Below are 19,703 nucleotides of genomic sequence, written 5' to 3' on the forward strand. Positions count from 1 at the left end.
ATGTCCGGTCGTGATGGTCAAGTGGATTAAGGCGTCTTGTACATACCAGTTGCGTTGCTTCTGGGAGTATGGGTTCGAGTCACTTCTGGGGTGTGAGTTTTCAGTTGCATATGTCCTGGGGACCATTCAGGCTTGTTCGCATTTGTGTTCCTCACGTGTGCCCCAAAGAATGAGGTGATTTGGTAAAATGCTATGCCCAAGATAACTATCCGAGTGCCGGCGGTGGGGTGGTTCATATAGCCTCGGCTATCACCTCATTATGTCCGGTCGTGATGGTCAAGTGGATTAAGGCGTCTTGTACATACCAGTTGCGTTGCTTCTGGGAGTATGGGTTCGAGTCACTTCTGGGGTGTGAGTTTTCAGTTGCATATGTCCTGGGGACCATTCAGGCTTGTTCGCATTTGTGTTCCTCACGTGTGCCCCAAAGAATGAGGTGATTTGGTAAAATGCTATGCCCAAGATAACTATCCGAGTGCCGGCGGTGGGGTGGTTCATATAGCCTCGGCTATCACCTCATTATGTCCGGTCGTGATGGTCAAGTGGATTAAGGCGTCTTGTACATACCAGTTGCGTTGCTTCTGGGAGTATGGGTTCGAGTCACTTCTGGGGTGTGAGTTTTCAGTTATATATATATATATATATATATATATATATATATATATATATATATATATATATATATATATATATATATATATAGGTAGGGTTGGTTAGGTTCGGTCATATATCTACGTTAATTTTAACTCCAATAAAAAAAAATTGACCTCATACATAATGAAATAGGTAGCTTTATCATTTCATAAGAAAAAAATTAGAGAAAATATGTTAATTCAGGAAAACTTGGCTTATTAGGCAAATCGGGCCTTGCATAGTAGGCTGAGAAGTGCATTCTGGCTACTAGGTACGACATATATATATATATGTAAACCTGTAAACACTCATTATACATCAATACTTTGCTCGCATTTGGGTGAGGTGATACGGTACAACAGTTTTGGGTGAGGTGAACAAACTTGGGAACAAACTTATGTTCTCTTATCCAAGTTATACCAATTGTTTCAAGTTTTGTCTTGTGCTTGTCACAAGTTTGTTCACGCCACCCAAAACTGTTGTACCATATCACCTCACCCAAATACGAGTATAAGTATGGCTGTATAATGCATGTTTACAGGTTACAGTTGTGTGTGTAAATCAAAATCTTTGAAAATGTAATAAGTTATTACGAAATGCATTCAGGCATCGCATCAGACTAGAAATAAAAATGAATTTTGGAGAATTGATTTTTCAATTACCATTGACAGTGAAAAGAAACATAAGAAATATTGAGAAAATTTGGGTTAGAATTTAGAATAAATAGAATAGAATAACCCTACTAGCCAGGCTAGCAACATGATTAGTTCAGCTACCTCCCCTTCGGTGGCCGCCGTGGGGGGTACCGACTCTCCCACCGTCAACAATAACAAACAATCTCAGCTGGGCGCAGCGCCGTCTCCGACACGGGCCATGCAACTATTATGTAGCCATATGGACCAACTTAAATGAGCAGCTGCCCCTTGTTCTGACTTCAAGCGCCTTGCTGATAACCCTTGGCTCAAGTTATTAACTCAAGTACATGAAGATCAAATGAAAGTAATCAAAGAGCAGTCGGCCTTAATAATGAACCTGCAAGGCTCATTATTATCTTTGCAGAATGAACCTGGAGACTTACTCAAGAACAATCAAGATCTATCAACCAAAGTCGTCCACCTCGAACAAGAATTATACCTTCTCAAGAACACAGTTACTAACTTTAATCCAGATGAAACCACTAAAAAACAGGAAGAAATATTGCAACAGTTTGAGAACCATCTGAACAACCTACAGCAACTACACACTGTTACCCAAGACGAGACAGACCAACATAAACTACTTGAGTCTGTAATTATCTCTTCACGTGATTTTCCCCAAGAAACTGATGGAGAAGACTGTGCTGCCATCGTGATCAAGGTATTGCAGGATAAGTTAAGGTATTCAATCCAAAAAAATGACATCAAAGCAGCTTATAGAGTGGGTACCAAATCATCAGGTACTAACAACAGAATACGTATAAAACTTGATAGCTGCTCCCGCAAGTCTGATCTTATCTCATCTGCAGTTGCTGGTAAATCCACTGTTTATGTGAATGAATGTCTGACCAGGTTCAGGCAAAATCTCTTTTTTAAACTGCGTGGCTTCTGCAAAAATTCCCCTACAATTAAACACTGTTTTGTGCGAGATGGTAAAATTATAGCTAGGAGGACTGACACTGGAAAAACCTATTCAATAACCACTGAAGCTCACCTTAATTCTTTCCTCAGTGACTGTGGGATAGCTGCTGTATAGCCAGAATTCAAATTATAATCTCATTTAACTACCTTTGTGTACTTTAGCTCTGCCTTTCCTTTCAAAAGGTTTTAACTTCAGTTAAAAAAAAATAATAATAATATTGTCATCTTTATTATTGTCTTTCTTCTTTTTACTCCCATGTTCCATAGTACACTGGCTTTGCCTGTGTCCTCTAGTATTAACTTCATTATCCAGTGTACCTGAGTGTATCTCTATTTAAACTACCTCAGTTTGTTTTAGTGCAACTTTAGTATTCAACTATAATGTACTTATAATAGTATAGTAAGCAAGCTTTTCATTTTATGGATTTCATAATTGCTTTTTGACTTTTTTGGTCATCAATTGTTATTAATTATTCTAGTTCATTTTTTACATTCCTAGTTCCCATTAAGATTTTTTACTTAAATTTACTATTAAGTTTATATTACTTTAGAATTTTTATTCTACTTTTTTCTTTGTTTTCTATTTTGTAATTTGCCTTTCTTGCTTTGTTTTCCTGCAAACAGCCTTTTTATGCAGACAAGTATAGACCCAGAACTAAGCCTCTTATCCACTATCTATGACAATCATCACTTCAATGATCAAAATTGCAGATATTTTACAGCACATGATGTAAACAATGTATTAATAGATAATCACAATATCTCTGTAATCAACTTGAATGTTAGATCCCTAGGTAAACACTTCGATGATGTTAATGCCTTGATTGAAACTATTGACAACAAATTCTCTTTTATTATACTCACTGAAACGTGGTTGAAAGAGGATACTACTCAACACTTTAACATGCCTAACTACTCGGCAATTCACAACTGTCGTCAAATTCAGAGAGGTGGTGGTACTGCTCTTTACTACCACCAAGAACTAACATGCTTAAAAATAATTAGAACTAGAGACTGCTGTGGAGAGTATATCTTCGCCAGTTTCAGAGTCAAGGGTGCCGAGTCTGTCCTGTTTGTGGGTGCAGTCTATAGAATTCCTAACACTGATGTGTCCGAATTCAATTCAAAACTTAGAAATCTAATACTAGATAACAGACTGAACAAAAACTATCTAATTATCGCAGGGGACTTTAATATTGACCTCTGCGAGCCTGAACACCCTACTGCTGTTAGCTTCCTCAACTGTATGAATTCCTGCTTCCTCATACCCTTAATCACTAGACCAACTAGAATCACTGATAGTATTGCTACGACTCTAGATCACATCTGGACCAACATAACCTCTCCGCTTACTTCAGGTATAATCACCGATAGCACTACAGACCATTACCCCACATTTCTCTTAAGGGGGCATATCAACTAAAAATTACAAGTCGTCAATTTGCTTATAAATTTATTTATGAAATGGTTATAGAAAGGGCTGTAGCTGGTCCAAGTTTCACCATCACACCCTAAACAGAAAAGGAGAAAAAAAATACACAACGAATTATGCAACGAATTTTCAAATAGTTTCAGGGAACACATGTGTCAACTAAAATCATTTCTATAACACTCAGATATTAGATTTAGCACATAATAAAGGATTCTAGTGATCAGTTTTATGAAAAAAGTGTTTAGTGCAATAATATAATTATTCAAAGTTACCCTTCTAAAATATATGCAATATATGATATTTATAAATTTTTATAAAATCAACAAATAGACTTTGGACTAAAATGTCTATGCCATGTTGTAGAAGCACAAACGCTACATATAAGGTGAAATTTGCATGTAAATTGATTAATACATGAAAGCTCTGAAGTACTTTGAAGGTGTAAATTACTTTCCAGAGTAAAATAAAGATCCAAGTTCGGCCACCTGTAGCTGAGCTTGACTTCAACAGATTTCGTTCATAATTGGCACCCTTGCAGATAGGCATCCATTGAGCAAGGTGTGCAAGTTTCATGCAAATCCCTTGATAACAAACGAGAAAAAAAAATTGGCAAAAAAAAAAAAAGGAAAAAAAAAATTTTAAATATAAATATATTGCACATACATATTACAAGAGTTTGTGCTTCTACAGCACATAGTAGACATTTTAGTTGACACATGTGTTCCCTGAGATTATTTGAGAATGTTGAACATTCGTTGCATAATACGTTGTGTATTTTTTTTCTCCTTTTCTGTTTAGGGTGTGATGGTGAAACTTGGACCAGTTGCAGCCCTTTCTATAACCATTTCATAAATAAATTTATAAGCAAATTGAACAACTTTTATTTAAACGATATGCCCCCGTAACTAACATTATCAAACCACCTCTTGAGTCAAGGGAGTTCAGCTTTAGGCTGCACAATGAAACTGCTATAAACAATTTTATAACTGCTGCTGATAATGTCAACTGGGAGTCCGAGTTAGGTAACATAGGGGACATCAACCTTGCAGTGCAATCTTTTCTTCAAACAACTCTTAGCCTTTATAACACCCACTGTCCTATGCTTACAAAACAAGTCACAAACAAAAGGCTTAACAATCCTTGGCTTACAAAGGGAATACTTAAATCCATTAACAAAAAACATGACCTTGAGAAGAAGTATAGGTTAGGAACCGTCTCCAAAGAATTCTCAAAGAATTACTCGTTATTGCTATCTTAAATAATTAGACGAGCCAAAACTAAATACTATGAAGATAAATTTACCCAAATAAAGAGAAACTTTAACAAAACTTGGAGCACAATTTCACAAATATTGGGATCAAATTAGATTTTAAATAACAAACCAACACTCCTGTCCAATAACGATGGTCAGCTTTCAGCCTCTGATTCTGCTATTGAGTTCAATAGGTTCTTCTCTTCCATTGGGTCATCCCTTGCAAATGATATTCCATCTTCCAGTACTGATGTTAAGGACTATCTTACAGGTAACTATCCACAGTCTCTGTACCTAAAGCCTACTAATTCCACTGATGTCAACGAGTTAATCCTTTCCCTTAAAACCAAGTCTAGTGCCCTCGAGGAGATACCAACTTTAATTTACAAAAAAGCCTCCAGATCTTTAGCCCCTGCTATTGCATTGCTCTTCAACAAGTCACTTGAACTCCAAACCTTTCCAGACATTCTAAAAAAAGTAAGAGTAACCCCTGTCCACAAATGTGGTGATCTCACAGATGTTAACAACTACAGACCTATATCAATCCTGCCTAACTTGTCAAAAATATTTGAAAAACTAATCTATAAGCAGCTTTACTCTTTTCTAGCCAAACACAATATACTTAGCTCTTGTCAATATGGCTTCAGACCCCAAAAAAGCACTAACGATGCACTTATTAGTATGATTAACTTGATTCACGCAGATCTTGATAAAAAGGAGTTCCCTGTTGGGTTATTTGTAGACCTGCGTAAGGCTTTTGACACTGTCAACCACCAAAACCTTCTTCTTAAATTACATCATTATGGAGTCAGAGGACACTCCCTGCAATACCTCAAATCTTACCTTACTAACAGGCTCCAGTATGTTTCTGTGAATAATACAATTTCTCCCACCCTACCCATCAACATTGGTGTTACTCAGGGCAGCATACTTGGCCCTCTCCTCTTTCTCATCTACATTAATGACCTTCCAAATGCCTCCCAACACCTCCAACTAATTCTATTTGCTGACGACACAACCTTCATTTACTCCAGTCCTGACCCCCTTGCTCTAAATGCCACAGTAAATACTGAGCTTAAGAAAGTCCATCTTTGGCTAACTGCCAACAAACTCACCCTTAACATTGACAAAACGTTCTATATTCTGTTTGGTAATAAATCCTCTAATCAAATAAATCTCAAAATAAACAATACCCAAATTTGTAACAAATTAGATGGCAAATTCCTTGGCGTTCTCATCGACCACAAGCTGAATTTCCAGGGACACATTCTAAATATATCAAAAATAGTTTCAAAAACTGTTGGCATTCTTTCTAAGATCAGATATTATGTACCCCGCCCTGCCCTGGTGACTCTCTATTACTCCCTCATCAATCCATATCTCAACTATGGTATTTGTGCTTGGGGTTCTACTACCCAAAATCATTTACGTCCTCTAATTACTCAACACAAAGCTGCTATTAGGACAATATCCAACTCTAGCCCCAGACATCACTCGGTACCCCTACTCAAATCTCTGAATATGTTAGATATTAAGTCATTGCACATTCTCTCATGTGTATTATACATATATAAAATGCTGAAGTGTAATGCCAATCCTGACCTCAAAAGATTCATTGAAGGTTGTAACAGAACCCATGAGCACCACACCAGAAATAAATACAGTTTTGATATTCCTAGAGTACGACTTAATCAAACTAGAAATGCTCTTCAAATCAAGGGACCCAGAATGTGGAATGACCTTCCCAACCATGTTAAAGACTGTACCTCTCTCAACCAGTTTAAGATAAAAACGAAGCACTACCTAATAAATTCCCTGTAACCTACCTTACCCCTCTGTTGTCAACCCATGTCTGTTTTTTTTTTCAAAACAACGCTCTTTGAATGTAATTGTCTGTAATAATTTGTAATTGTATTTGTGCTGCTTTTTCAGACATGTTCCCCCCTCTTTTACCTCTATTTTTATTTGTTCTCAACACATTTTATTCTTTATACCCATTAGTATTAAGCTTTAGTCATTAATGTTTTTCCTGCCCGAAACGCTTTGCGTAATAGTGGCTTTAGGCATTGTATGTACTAGCTCTATCTATTAATCCAACAAACTTTGTAAAATCTCTTGCATGTATGTACCTTACCTAAATAAACATTTATTTATTAATCTTACCTTTTCGGTCATATTTAATATATATATATTATATATATATATATATATATATATATATATATATATATATATATATATATATATATATATATATATATATATATATATATATACACACACACACACACACACACACACATGGAACATTGGGTTTGTTTGGGGTAATACATTCTTGTAAAGGTACTAGTACATGCAGCGTTTCGAGAAGGTCCTTAATCTAACGGATAATTTTAAGTAGGTAAATTGTAGTAAAATTTATAAAAAGTTGACAGATACTTTGTAAAAAAAAAGAAAAATGAGGGAGATTACTAGGTATATTAAAGCACATCCATAGCTCTGATTGATAGCATTGACAGCTATCACCAGTCGCAACATGGTGCAGGAGAATAGCAGTGTAAATCCTAGCATTTAACTAGGCAGAAACAATGGGCAGAGTTTCTTTCACCCTATGCCCCTGTTACCTAGCAGTAAAATAGGTACCTGGGTGTTAGTCAGTTGTCACGGGCTGCTTCCTGGGGGTGGAGGCCTGGTCGAGGACTGGGCCGCGGGGACACTAAAAAGCCCCGAAATCATCTCAAGATAACCTCAAGATAGGCATTTTTGGAGATCCGAACCAGGGTTTCTCAATGCAGGACAACAAGGCTAAGCAGACAGCTGCGTCCAGAGATGGAGCTGCAAAGAAACATGTATCAGTAGGCGAGGGGATAAAAATGACAAAGGTATCCACTAAATCAACTACATGTTTATGGATGAATAAATCATCAGGACGAGTAGAATCAACATGACTAAGATCAAAATACTTAGTCCATGTAGCAGAACCAAATAAAGCTTGGAACGTATTAGAACTGGAAAGAATCGTGTGAGTGTGACTGCGGAGGGAACAGCACCGAGCACCCCCAGTAAGACGGGGGGGAGGGGGCAAAGAGGCCCAGTTGTTACAATGAGTGATCGAGCCACTCCATGTGATGAGGTGGTCATCATTGGGAGCTTGGGGCTCAACCCAGCCACAGAGGTGGGAGGGGGAGCAGATAGGGGTAGTTGGGACCTGGTGGACCAAGCACTCACAAGTCAGGTAGTAGAAGAGCTCCCAGAACCCCATCAAGCAGGGAGAGTCAGGAGCTGCTTGATCTGGGACCAATGTAGTGTGGGCTACAGAGCCCAGCTTTCCATCACAGTCCGACTTGGGGAGCCTGGTCTCCCACCCCTCATGTCTTAGAAGTTAAAAAGAGGGTCAGATATCAGCATGTAAATCAATGAGTAAACATTTCATCAGCAAACAAGGCCCCATACCCACCATGGAACCACAATTAGAGGATAGGACACCCAACAAAACATAGGCCCCCCACCCCCAAGGGTGGGGGGGCCTTTGTCTGGTGGGGTGCACTGTAGATATACGCCCTACAATCGCAACCATAGGAATCATCATTCCGTCAAGATATAATGGAAGCTCAGCACAATATAATTGGGCTCAGCAATGAAGGAAAAGATTGACAATAAAGGTGTCCTCTTGCTCGACAATGCCGAGTACCACAGTTTTACGGGTGAGAGGGTGTGCCTCCCCAAAAACCCGGTGTCTAAACAGACGAAAACATCTGAAAGAATAATCAAGAATTGCAAAACGTCACAAGGAAATAGCAATTAAACAGGAGAATTGGGAAGGAAAAATTAAACTTCATAGGAAAAAGCATTCAGCACAATTAGCGAAGATCGCAGTAAAAGCATTAGGCTTCAAAAGGACAGAGGACACTGTCCCATGGAGCATCACACTCTAGCATCAGCCAACCAAGTCCCCTCATGATGGCAATGGGCTGGAAAGGGAGGGGGAAATGAGAAAGACGAGAGGGTGAAGAATACTGCCCAGTGTAACACCAGTGTTAATAGGTAGAGTGGGTGAATTGGAATCATTCACAGAGACATACTGAAGCCTGTCACTAAGGTAAGATTGTAGGTATTGGAGGGATTAACCTCTTACTCCGTAATGTTGTAATTTAAGAAAGTTAATGTGTTAATTAACAGTGAAAAAAGTCTTAATGTAGGTCAACAAATAAATGAACAAGGGTACTCATTTCTTCCAAGAGCTGCATATATAAAGTTAATCATACTAATTGGTGCATGATTGGTCCTTTTTTGGGCCTGAAACCATTATGGCAGGAACTAAGTAAATTTTGTTTTGCTAAATAGGATTAAGGCTGCGTGTAGATTAACTCTTTAAAACATTTTAGACAAAATCTGCAGAGTTGATATTGGTCTATAATTGTTGACTTCAGTGAGATTGACACTTTAATGGACTAAGGTTACTCTTGCTTTTTTTTCCCTTAGAATATCAGGAAAGGTCTGGAGTTCAAATGATTTGTTGTAGAGCACTGAAATGGCTGGAGCTAAAAATCTTGAGGTTTCTTTGAAAATTAGGGTTGGTATGTGAACATATGGTATCTGTGCATGGGGTTCATTCATCCACTGCAAATTACCTGATGCTCATCACCACCCAATAAAAATCTGCTATCAGAACAATAAAATTGTCTTCAAACAACACACAGCCTCTCTGTTTAAATCCCTGAACATGCTAAATATACACATTCTCTTGTGCTATTTACATGTACAAAACCTTGTTCCTAAATGCTAATCCTGATCTGAAACTCTCAATTGATAGATGTAATAGAACCCACGAGCACCACAACATAAATAAATATCTGTTTGATATAAAATGACAGTCATGCTAATATAATTGCCAGTAAGGTTTATGTAATTCACAATCATATTAATTAATATAATTGCCAGTTTGGATAATATAATTGACAGAGGATTATACGAATCAGGATAATATTATTGCTAATCTAGCTAATATAACTTTGAATCAGGCTTTTTCACCCACAGGGTTATTGATCAATGGAACTGACTACCTGCCAATGCCATAACTGCCAAAATGTGGTAAATTTCAATATATACCTGGAAAAAATCAAGGAAAATTGGGGGGGGGGTAAGGGAACCTTCAACAAGCTGCCAGCTTCCCGTTTTTATCGAGGCCACTAGGGTTAGTGGCCCTCAGGTAAATTGGGTAAAATATTATTCCAAGACAATTACAGCATAACTGATAAGTTAGGCTAGAGTAATATAAATTTCTGGTAAATTTAGAGTGATGTAAATTTCTAGAGTAATATAAATTTAAATTTTATATTAACTTGACTGAGTTATAAATGCCAATCTGCCTTCAATAAACTCTTCGGTGAAATATTTATAATGAAATATTTATAATTAAGAGTATTATTCATAAATATGCCTAAACAAAAAATATAAAACAGACATCAGTTTGCATATGAATCTGATGAGAAAATTCCTTGATTAACCTACATTTCCCTATCAATCAAATGGTCTCATCCTAAGTCCGTCTCAGACTGTCTTCTTCACCAGCACCATTGCTAAATAATATTACAACAATAATGTCCATAACTTAGCTACAGAGTATTGTGGAGGTGACCCCACGTGTTACAACAATAGTACAGTAATATTTCACCTTGAACTGTCGTCGTAGGGAGAGGTAGGGCTGGTAGGGCAGGTGGAGCAAGTCTAGGCTCCTCAGGAAGGATAGGACAGAGGGAGTCAATGCCTCTTTAGGGGTCCTATGGGCACATATCCTAAGTGCCAGTGGTGCCGGGTAGGCGTCGTCTGCACGGGGTCACGTGTAGTTCAAATCTGGCCCACTCGGCCTGCACGGGGCTGCTGCGCTGGTAGGCAGTGCGCGGTCGCCGTCCACCAATCAGGGTACAGTCCTGCCTACACTATGAAATGTCTCCTTTGGCGGGCACTTTGAATGTGGTTCCCTCCACAGTATATTACATTTTAAATAAATTTTCACAGAGAACAAAAACAGAAAGCACATTATTATTTACATAAATATGAAGAATAACATTTAAAGCTTTGATTTATCTTTGCTAAACTAAAGAGATATTTCTATACTTATAAGCAATTTTGAATTTTCCTATAGTGACAGCTTCTCTAGTTCTTGCTTGGTCATCTAACTTTCATAAAAGAACAATATAATAAAATATCTTGATTTTTACCTTTCATAGTGAAGTGTATTTCTCAAACAAAATAGAATTACCTTTGAAGAACATCCAACTGACATTGTGATAGCACACTGTTAGATTAAAGTTAAGTTAATATACCTGTATATGCCTCATTATCCTTCAACATTCTCTTAATTACCTTCCACACTCTAAGTGTTTAGCCTATTATCTGCATGTATCATTTTGTGCCTCTTCATATCACTAAGACGACTGAATCTCTTCCCACACTCTGGACACTCGTGAGGCTTGTCACCTGAATGCACTAACATGTGCCTTATTATTTTTGCACGTTCTCTAAATTTTTTGCCACACTCAGCACATTGAAAAGGTCTCTCATCCGCATGCACCATCCTGTGACGCTTCATATGTCCATGCTGACTGAATCTCTTCCCACACTCTGGACACTCGTGACGTTTATCACCTGAATGCACTAACATGTGAGTCTTCATACTTCCAAGACGACTGAATCTCTTCCCACACTTTGGACATTCATGAGGTTTGTCACCTGAATGCACTAACATGTGAGTCGTCATACTTCGAAGTAGACTGAATTTCTTCCTACACTCTGGACATTCATGAGGTTTGTCCCCTGAATGCACTAACATGTGCCTTATTATATTTCCACGTTCTCTAAATTTTTTGCCACACTCGGCACATTGAAAAGGTCTCTCATCCGCATGCACCATCATGTGACGCTTCATATGTCCATGCTCACTGAATCTTTTCCCACACTCTGGACACTCATGAGGTTTATCACCTGAATGCACTAACATGTGAGTCTTCATATATCCACGCTGAGTGAATCTCTTCCCACACTCTGGACACTCATGAGGTTTATCACCTGAATGCACTAACATGTGACGCTTCACATTTCCAGGACAGGTGAATACCTTCGGACACTGTGGACACTGGTGAGGTTTATCACCTGAATGCACTAACATGTGAGTCTTCACATGTGAAGGACTGGTGAATACCTTCGGACACTGTGGACACTGGTGAGTCTTCATCTTCTTTATGATAGGTGCAGTTTGTGTGAAGGTTTTCTCCCCCGGATGTTGGGAGAAGCGTCAAGGCTTGAGTGTTGTTTCTTAGAGTTAGACTTGATGTGAGAACTTGGCGGTCAATGGTGGTGGTTCTTCTTTATGATAGGTACAGTTTGTGTCAAGGTTTTCCCTTAATGCTCGTGCTGGACATCACCGGCGGGTGCTGCTAACATGGCGACGGTCGCTTACCCTCTCATCACCTAAGCGTTCCAATGTTTTTGTCTGATTCCACACATCATTTTTCCTACTTCTTATTTTTGTTTATAACTGGTCATTTACAATTAACACTTGTATTTATATTCATGTTTTTCAATCAAAGAATGTACTTGAAATTGTTTCTTTAAACATAAACCCACACGATTATTCTTTTTGAAGGAAATAGCTCTCCCACAGTGGATACACTACATGCGCAGAGTTGACCAACAAGAGTTTCATATTCTATTTTATTTATTTATATATATATATATATATATATATATATATATATATATATATATATATATATATATATATATATATATATATATATATATATATATATATATATATATATATATATATATATATATATATATATATATATATATATATATATATATATATATATATATATATATATATATATATATATATATATATATATATATATATATATATATATATATATATATATATATATATATATATATATATATATATATATATATATATATATATATATATATATATATATATATATATATATATATTAGTATATTTTGGTAGCAGTCTTTCCTGTAGACATATATTATTAAATATGACCGAAAAAGTAAGATTAATAATTCTAACACGAATTTTCTCAATCTTTCGTACATTACGCTTCACTGTTGGAGGTAAATGAAAAATCACTTCTCCAAAATTCATTTTTATTTCTAGTCTGACGCGACACGGGCGCGTTTCGTAAAACTTATTACATTTTCAAAGACTTCACAAATACACAACTGATTAGAACGTATCTCTGATTTTATATCTACATTTGAGTGAGGTGGGAGGGGTGATGTGGCATTAACACAAGACAGAACAAGAGGGGATATTAATAGGGTATTAAAAGTATCAACACAAGACAGAACAGAAACAATGGGTATTGAATAGAAGTGTTTGTAGAAAGCCTATTGGTCCATATTTCTTGATGCTTCTATATTGGAGCGGAGTCTTGAGGTGGGTAGAATATAGTTGTGCAATAATTGGCTGTTGATTGCTGGTGTTGACTTCTTGATGTGTAGTGCCTCGCAAACGTCAAGCCGCCTGCTATCGCTGTATCTATCGATGATTTCTGTGTTGTTTACTAGGATTTCTCTGGCGATGGTTTGGTTATGGGAAGAGATTATATGTTCCTTAATGGAGCCCTGTTGCTTATGCATCGTTAAACGCCTAGAAAGAGATGTTGTTGCCTTGCCTATATACTGGGTTTTTTGGAGCTTACAGTCCCCAAGTGGGCATTTGAAGGCATAGACGACATTAGTCTCTTTTAAAGCGTTCTGTTTTGTGTCTGGAGAGTTTCTCATGAGTAGGCTGGCCGTTTTTCTGGTTTTATAGTAAATCGTCAGTTGTATCCTCTGATTTTTGTCTGTAGGGACAAAATACAGACAAAAATCAGAGGATACAACTGACGATTTACTATAAAACCAGAAAAACGGCCAGCCTACTCATGAGAAACTCTCCAGACACAAAACAGAACGCTTTAAAAGAGACTAATGTCGTCTATGCCTTCAAATGCCCACTTGGGGACTGTAAGCTCCAAAAAACCCAGTATATAGGCAAGACAACAACATCTCTTTCTAGGCGTTTAACGATGCATAAGCAACAGGGCTCCATTAAGGAACATATAATCTCTTCCCATAACCAAACCATCGCCAGAGAAATCCTAGTAAACAACACAGAAATCATCGATAGATACAGCGATAGCAGGCGGCTTGACGTTTGCGAGGCACTACACATCAAGAAGTCAACACCAGCAATCAACAGCCAATTATTGCACAACTATATTCTACCCACCTCAAGACTCCGCTCCAATATAGAAGCATCAAGAAATATGGACCAATAGGCTTTCTACAAACACTTCTATTCAATACCCATTGTTTCTGTTCTGTCTTGTGTTGATACTTTTAATACCCTATTAATATCCCCTCTTGTTCTGTCTTGTGTTAATGCCACATCACCCCTCCCACCTCACTCAAATGTAGATATAAAATCAGAGATACGTTCTAATCAGTTGTGTATTTGTGAAGTCTTTGAAAATGTAATAAGTTTTACGAAACGCGCCCGTGTCGCGTCAGACTAGAAATAAAAATGAATTTTGGAGAAGTGATTTTTGATTTACCTCCAACAGTGAAGCGTAATGTACGAAAGATTGAGAAAATTCGTGTTAGAATTATTAATCTTACTTTTTCGGTCATATTTAATAATATATATATATATATATATATATATATATATATATATATATATATATATATATATATATATATATATATATATATATATATATATATATAAATATATATATATATATATATATATATATATATATATATATATATATATATATATATATATATATATATATATATATATATATAAATATATATATATATATATATATATTTATATATATATATATATATATATATATATATATATATATATATATATATATATATATATATATATATATATATATATATATATATATATATATATATGTCGTACCTAGTAGCCAGAACGCACTTCTCAGCCTACTATGCAAGGCCCGATTTGCCTAATAAGCCAAGTTTTCATTAATTAATTGTTTTTCGACTACCTAACCTACCTAACCTAACCTAAGCTAACTTTTTCGGCTACCTAACCTAACCTAACCTATAAAGATAGGTTAGGTTAGGTTAGGTAGGGTTGGTTAGGTTCGGTCATATATCTACGTTAATTTTAACTCCAATAAAAAATAATTGACCTCATACATAATGAAATGGGTAGCTTTATCATTTCATAAGAAAAAAATTAGAGAAAATATATTAATTCAGGAAAACTTGGCTTATAAGGCAAATCGGGCCTTGCATAGTAGGCCAAAAACTGCATTCTGGCTACTAGGTACGACATATATATATATATATATATATATATATATATATATATATATATATATATATATATATATATATATATGTCGTACCTAGTAGCCAGAACGCACTTCTCAGCCTACTATGCAAGGCCCGATTTGCCTAATAAGCCAAGTTTTCATGAGTTATTTATTTCTCGACTACCTAATCTACCTAACCTAACCTACCTTTTCCGGCTACCTAAACTAACCTAACCTATAAAGAATTAAGACCCTTAAGAAAGATAGCACGCCTAACAAGAATAACCCTACTAGCCAGGCTAACAACATGATTAGTTCAGCTATCTCCGGGGTACCGACTCTCCCCCCCTCAACAATAACAAACAATCTCAGCTGGGCGCAGTGCCGTCTCTGACACGGGCCATGCAACTGTTAGGTAGCCATATGGACCAACTTAAACGAGCTGCTGCCCCTTGTTCTGACTTCAAGCGTTTTTTTTTTTTTTTTTTTTTTTTTTTTTTTTTTTTTTTTTGAGATATATACAAGAGTTGTTACATTCTTGTACAGCCACTAGTACGCATAACGTTTCGGGCAGGTCCCTGGAATACGATCCCCTGCCGCGAAGAATCGTCATTGTTGATAACCCTTGGCTCAAGTTATTAACTCAAATACATGAAGATCAAATGACAGTAATCAAAGAGCAGTCGGCCTTAATAATGAACCTGCAAGGCTCATTATTATCATTGCAGAATGAAGTTGTAGACTTACACAAGAACAATCAAGATCTATCTACCAAAGTCGTCAACCTCGAACAAGAATTAAGCCTTCTGAAGAACACAGTTACTAACTTTAATCCAGATGCAACCACTAAAAAACAGGAAGAAATATTGCAACAGTTTGAGAACCATCTGAACAACCTACAACAGCAACACACTGTTACCCAAGACGAGACAGACCAACATAAACTCCTTGAGTCTGTAATTATCTCTTCACGTGATTTTCCCCAAGAAACTGATGGTGAAGACTGTGCTGCCATCGTGATCAAAGTATTGCAGGATAAGTTAAGTTATTCGATCCAAAAAAATGACATCAAAGCAGCTTATAGAGTGGGTACCAAATCATCTGGTACTAATAACAGGCGAATTCATTTAAAATTAGATAGCTGCTCCCGCAAGACTGATCTTATCTCATCTGCAGTTGCTAGTAAATCCACTGTTTATGTGAATGAATGTCTGACCAGGTGCAGGCAAAATCTCTTTTTTAAACTGCGTGGCTTATGCAAAAATTCCCCTACAATTAAACACTGTTTTGTGCGAGATGGTAAAATTATAGCTAGGAGGACTGACACTGGAAAAACCTATTCAATAACCACAGAAGCTCACCTTAATTCTTTCCTCAATGACTGGGATATCTGCTGTATAGCCTGAATTCAAATTATAATCTCATTTAACTACCTTTGTGTACTCTAGCTCTGCCTTTCCCTTCAAAAGGTTTTAACTTTAGTTAAAAAAAAAAAGTTTAATATTGTCATCTTTATTATTGTCTTTTTTTTCTTTTTACTCCCATGTTCCATAGTACACTGGCTTTGCCTGTGTCCTCTAGTATTAACTTCATTATCCAGTGTTCCTGAGTGTATCTCTATTTAAACTACCTCAGTTTGTTTTAGTGTAACTTTAGTATTCAACTATAGTGTACTTATAATAGTATAGTAAGCAAGCTTTTCATCTTATAGATTTCATAATTGTTTTTTTACTTTTTTGGTCATCTATTGTTATTACTTATTCTAGTTAATTTTTTACATTCCTAGTTCCCATTAAGTTTTTTTTCTTTTTACTTAAAATTACCATTAAGTTTATTTTACTTTAGAAATTTTAATCTACTTTTTTCTTTGTTTTCTATTTTGTAATTTGCCATTCTTGCCTTGTTTTCCTGCAAGCAGCCTTTTTATGCAGACAAGTATAGACCCAGAACTAAACCTCTTATCCACTATCTATGACAATCATCACTTTAATGATCTAAATTGCAGATATTTTACAGCACATGATGTAAACAATGTATTAACAGATAATCACAATATCTCTGTAATCAACTTGAACGTTAGATCCCTAGGTAAACACTTCGATGATGTTAGTGCCTTGATTGAAACTATTGACAACAAATTCTCTTTTATTATACTTACTGAAACGTGGTTGAAAGAGGATAATACTCAACTCTTTAACATGCCTAACTACTCGGCAATTCACAACTGTCGTCAAATGCAGAGAGGTGGTGGTACTGTTCTTTACTACCACCAAGAACATGCTTAAAAATAATTAGAACTAGAGACTGCTGTGGGGAGTATATCTTCGCCAGTTTCAGAGTCAAGGGTGCCGAGTCTGTCCTGTCTGTGGGTGCAGTCTATAGAATTCCTAACACTGATGTGTCTGAATTCAACTCAAACCTTAGAAATCTAATACTAGATAACAGATTGAACAAAAACCATCTAATTATCGCAGGGGACTTTAATATTGACCTCTGCGAGCCTGAACACCCTACTGCTGTTAGCTTCCTCAACTGTATGAATTCCTGCTTCCTCATACCCTTAATCACTAGACCAACTAGAATCACTGATAGTACTGCTACGACTCTAGATCACATCTGGACCTACATAACCTCTCCGCTTACTTCAGGTATAATCACCGATAGCACTACAGACCATTACCCCACATTTCTCTTAACTAACATTAGCAAACCACCTCTAGAGACAAGGGAGTTAAGCTTTAGGCTGCACAATGAAACTGCTGTAAACAATTTTATAACTGCTGCTGATAATGTCAACTGGGAGTCCGAGTTAGGTAACATAGGGGACATCAACCTAGCAGTGCAATCTTTTCTACAAACAACTCTTAGCCTTTATAACACCCACTGTCCTATGCTTACAAAACAAGTTACAAGCAAAAGGCTTAACAATCCTTGGCTTACAAAGGGAATACTTAAATCCATTAACAAAAAACACGACCTTGAGAAGAAGTATAGGCTAGGAACAGTCTCCAAAGAATTCTCAAAGAATTACTCGTTATTGCTATCTAAAATAATTAGACGAGCCAAAACTAAATACTATGAAGATAAATTTACCCAAATAAAGAGCAACATTAAAAAAACTTGGAGCACAATTTCACAAATATTGGGATCAAAGAAGATTTTAAATAACAAACCAACACTCCTGTCCAATAACGTTGGTCAGCTTTCAGCCTCTGATTCTGCTATTGAGTTCAATAGGTTCTTCTCTTCTATTGGGTCATCCCTTGCAAATGATATTCCATCTTCCTGTACTGATGTTAAGGACTATCTTACAGGTAACTATCCACAGTCTCTGTACCTAAAGCCTACTAGTTCCACTGATGTCAATGAAATAATCCTTTCCCTTAAAACCAAGTCTAGTGCCCTCGAGGAGATACCAACTTCAATTTACAAAAAAGCCTCCAGATCTCTAGCCCCTGCTATTGCATTGCTCTTCAACAAGTCACTTGAACTCCAAACCTTTCCTGACATTCTAAAAAAAGCATGAGTAACCCCTGTCCACAAATGTGGTGATCTCACAGATGTTAACAACTACAGACCTATATCAATCCTGCCTAACTTATCAAAAATATTCGAAAAACTAATCTACAAGCAGCTTTACTCTTTTCTAGCCAAACACAATATACTTAGCTCTTGTCAATATGGCTTCAGACCCCAAAAAAGCACTAACGATGCACTTATTAGTATGATTAACTTAATTCACGCAGCTCTTGATAAAAAGGAGTTTCCTGTTGGGTTATTTGTGGACCTGCGTAAGGCTTTTGACACTGTCAACCATCAAAACCTTCTTCTTAAATTACATCACTATGGAGTCAGAGGACACTCCCTGCAATACCTCAAATCTTATCTTACTGACAGGCTCCAGTATGTTTCTGTGAATAATACAATTTCTCCCACCCTACCCATCAACATTGGTGTTCCTCAGGGCAGCATACTTGGCCCTCTCCTCTTTCTCATCTACATTAATGACCTTCCAAATGCCTCCCAACACCTCAAACCAATTCTATTTGCTGACGACACAACCTTCATTTACTCCAGTCCTGACCCCCTTGCTCTAAATGCCACAGTAAATACTGAGCTAAAGAAAGTCCATCTTTGGCTAACTGCCAACAAACTCACCCTTAACATTGACAAAACGTTTTATATTCTGTTTGGCAATAAATCCTCTAATCAGATAAATCTCAAAATAAACAATACCCAAATTTGTAACAAATTAGACGGCAAATTCCTTGGCGTTCTCATCGACCACAAGCTGAATTTCCAGGGACACATTCTAAATATATAAAAAAAGTTTAAAAAACTGTTGGCATTCTTTCTAAGATCAGATATTATGTACCCCGCCCTGCCCTGGT

The 19,703-nt window shown here is 36.7% G+C and overlaps 1 protein-coding gene across 2 annotated transcripts in view; it reads right to left on the minus strand.

Annotated features, from left to right (window-relative positions):
- LOC138369536 (zinc finger protein 383-like) overlaps positions 1 to 12,388 on the minus strand; it is a 29,173-nt gene extending 16,785 nt beyond the window's left edge. The window contains exons 1-2 of one of the 2 annotated variants that reach the window (XM_069332941.1): positions 10,605 to 12,388; positions 7,555 to 7,765 (exon numbers count right to left, since the gene is read on the minus strand). In XM_069332941.1, coding sequence (XP_069189042.1) covers positions 11,307 to 12,164 — 858 coding nt within the window. In that variant the 5' untranslated portion in view covers positions 12,165 to 12,388 and the 3' untranslated portion in view covers positions 7,555 to 7,765; positions 10,605 to 11,306. Of the gene's footprint in view, positions 1 to 7,554; positions 7,766 to 10,604 lie in introns of those variants that run through there. The other variant, XM_069332940.1, reaches the window with a different exon arrangement.
- Positions 12,389 to 19,703: the final 7,315 nt, after the last annotated feature.

This window comes from Procambarus clarkii, chromosome 28 (genome assembly GCF_040958095.1).
Source record: "Procambarus clarkii isolate CNS0578487 chromosome 28, FALCON_Pclarkii_2.0, whole genome shotgun sequence".
Taxonomy (NCBI): domain Eukaryota; kingdom Metazoa; phylum Arthropoda; class Malacostraca; order Decapoda; family Cambaridae; genus Procambarus; species Procambarus clarkii.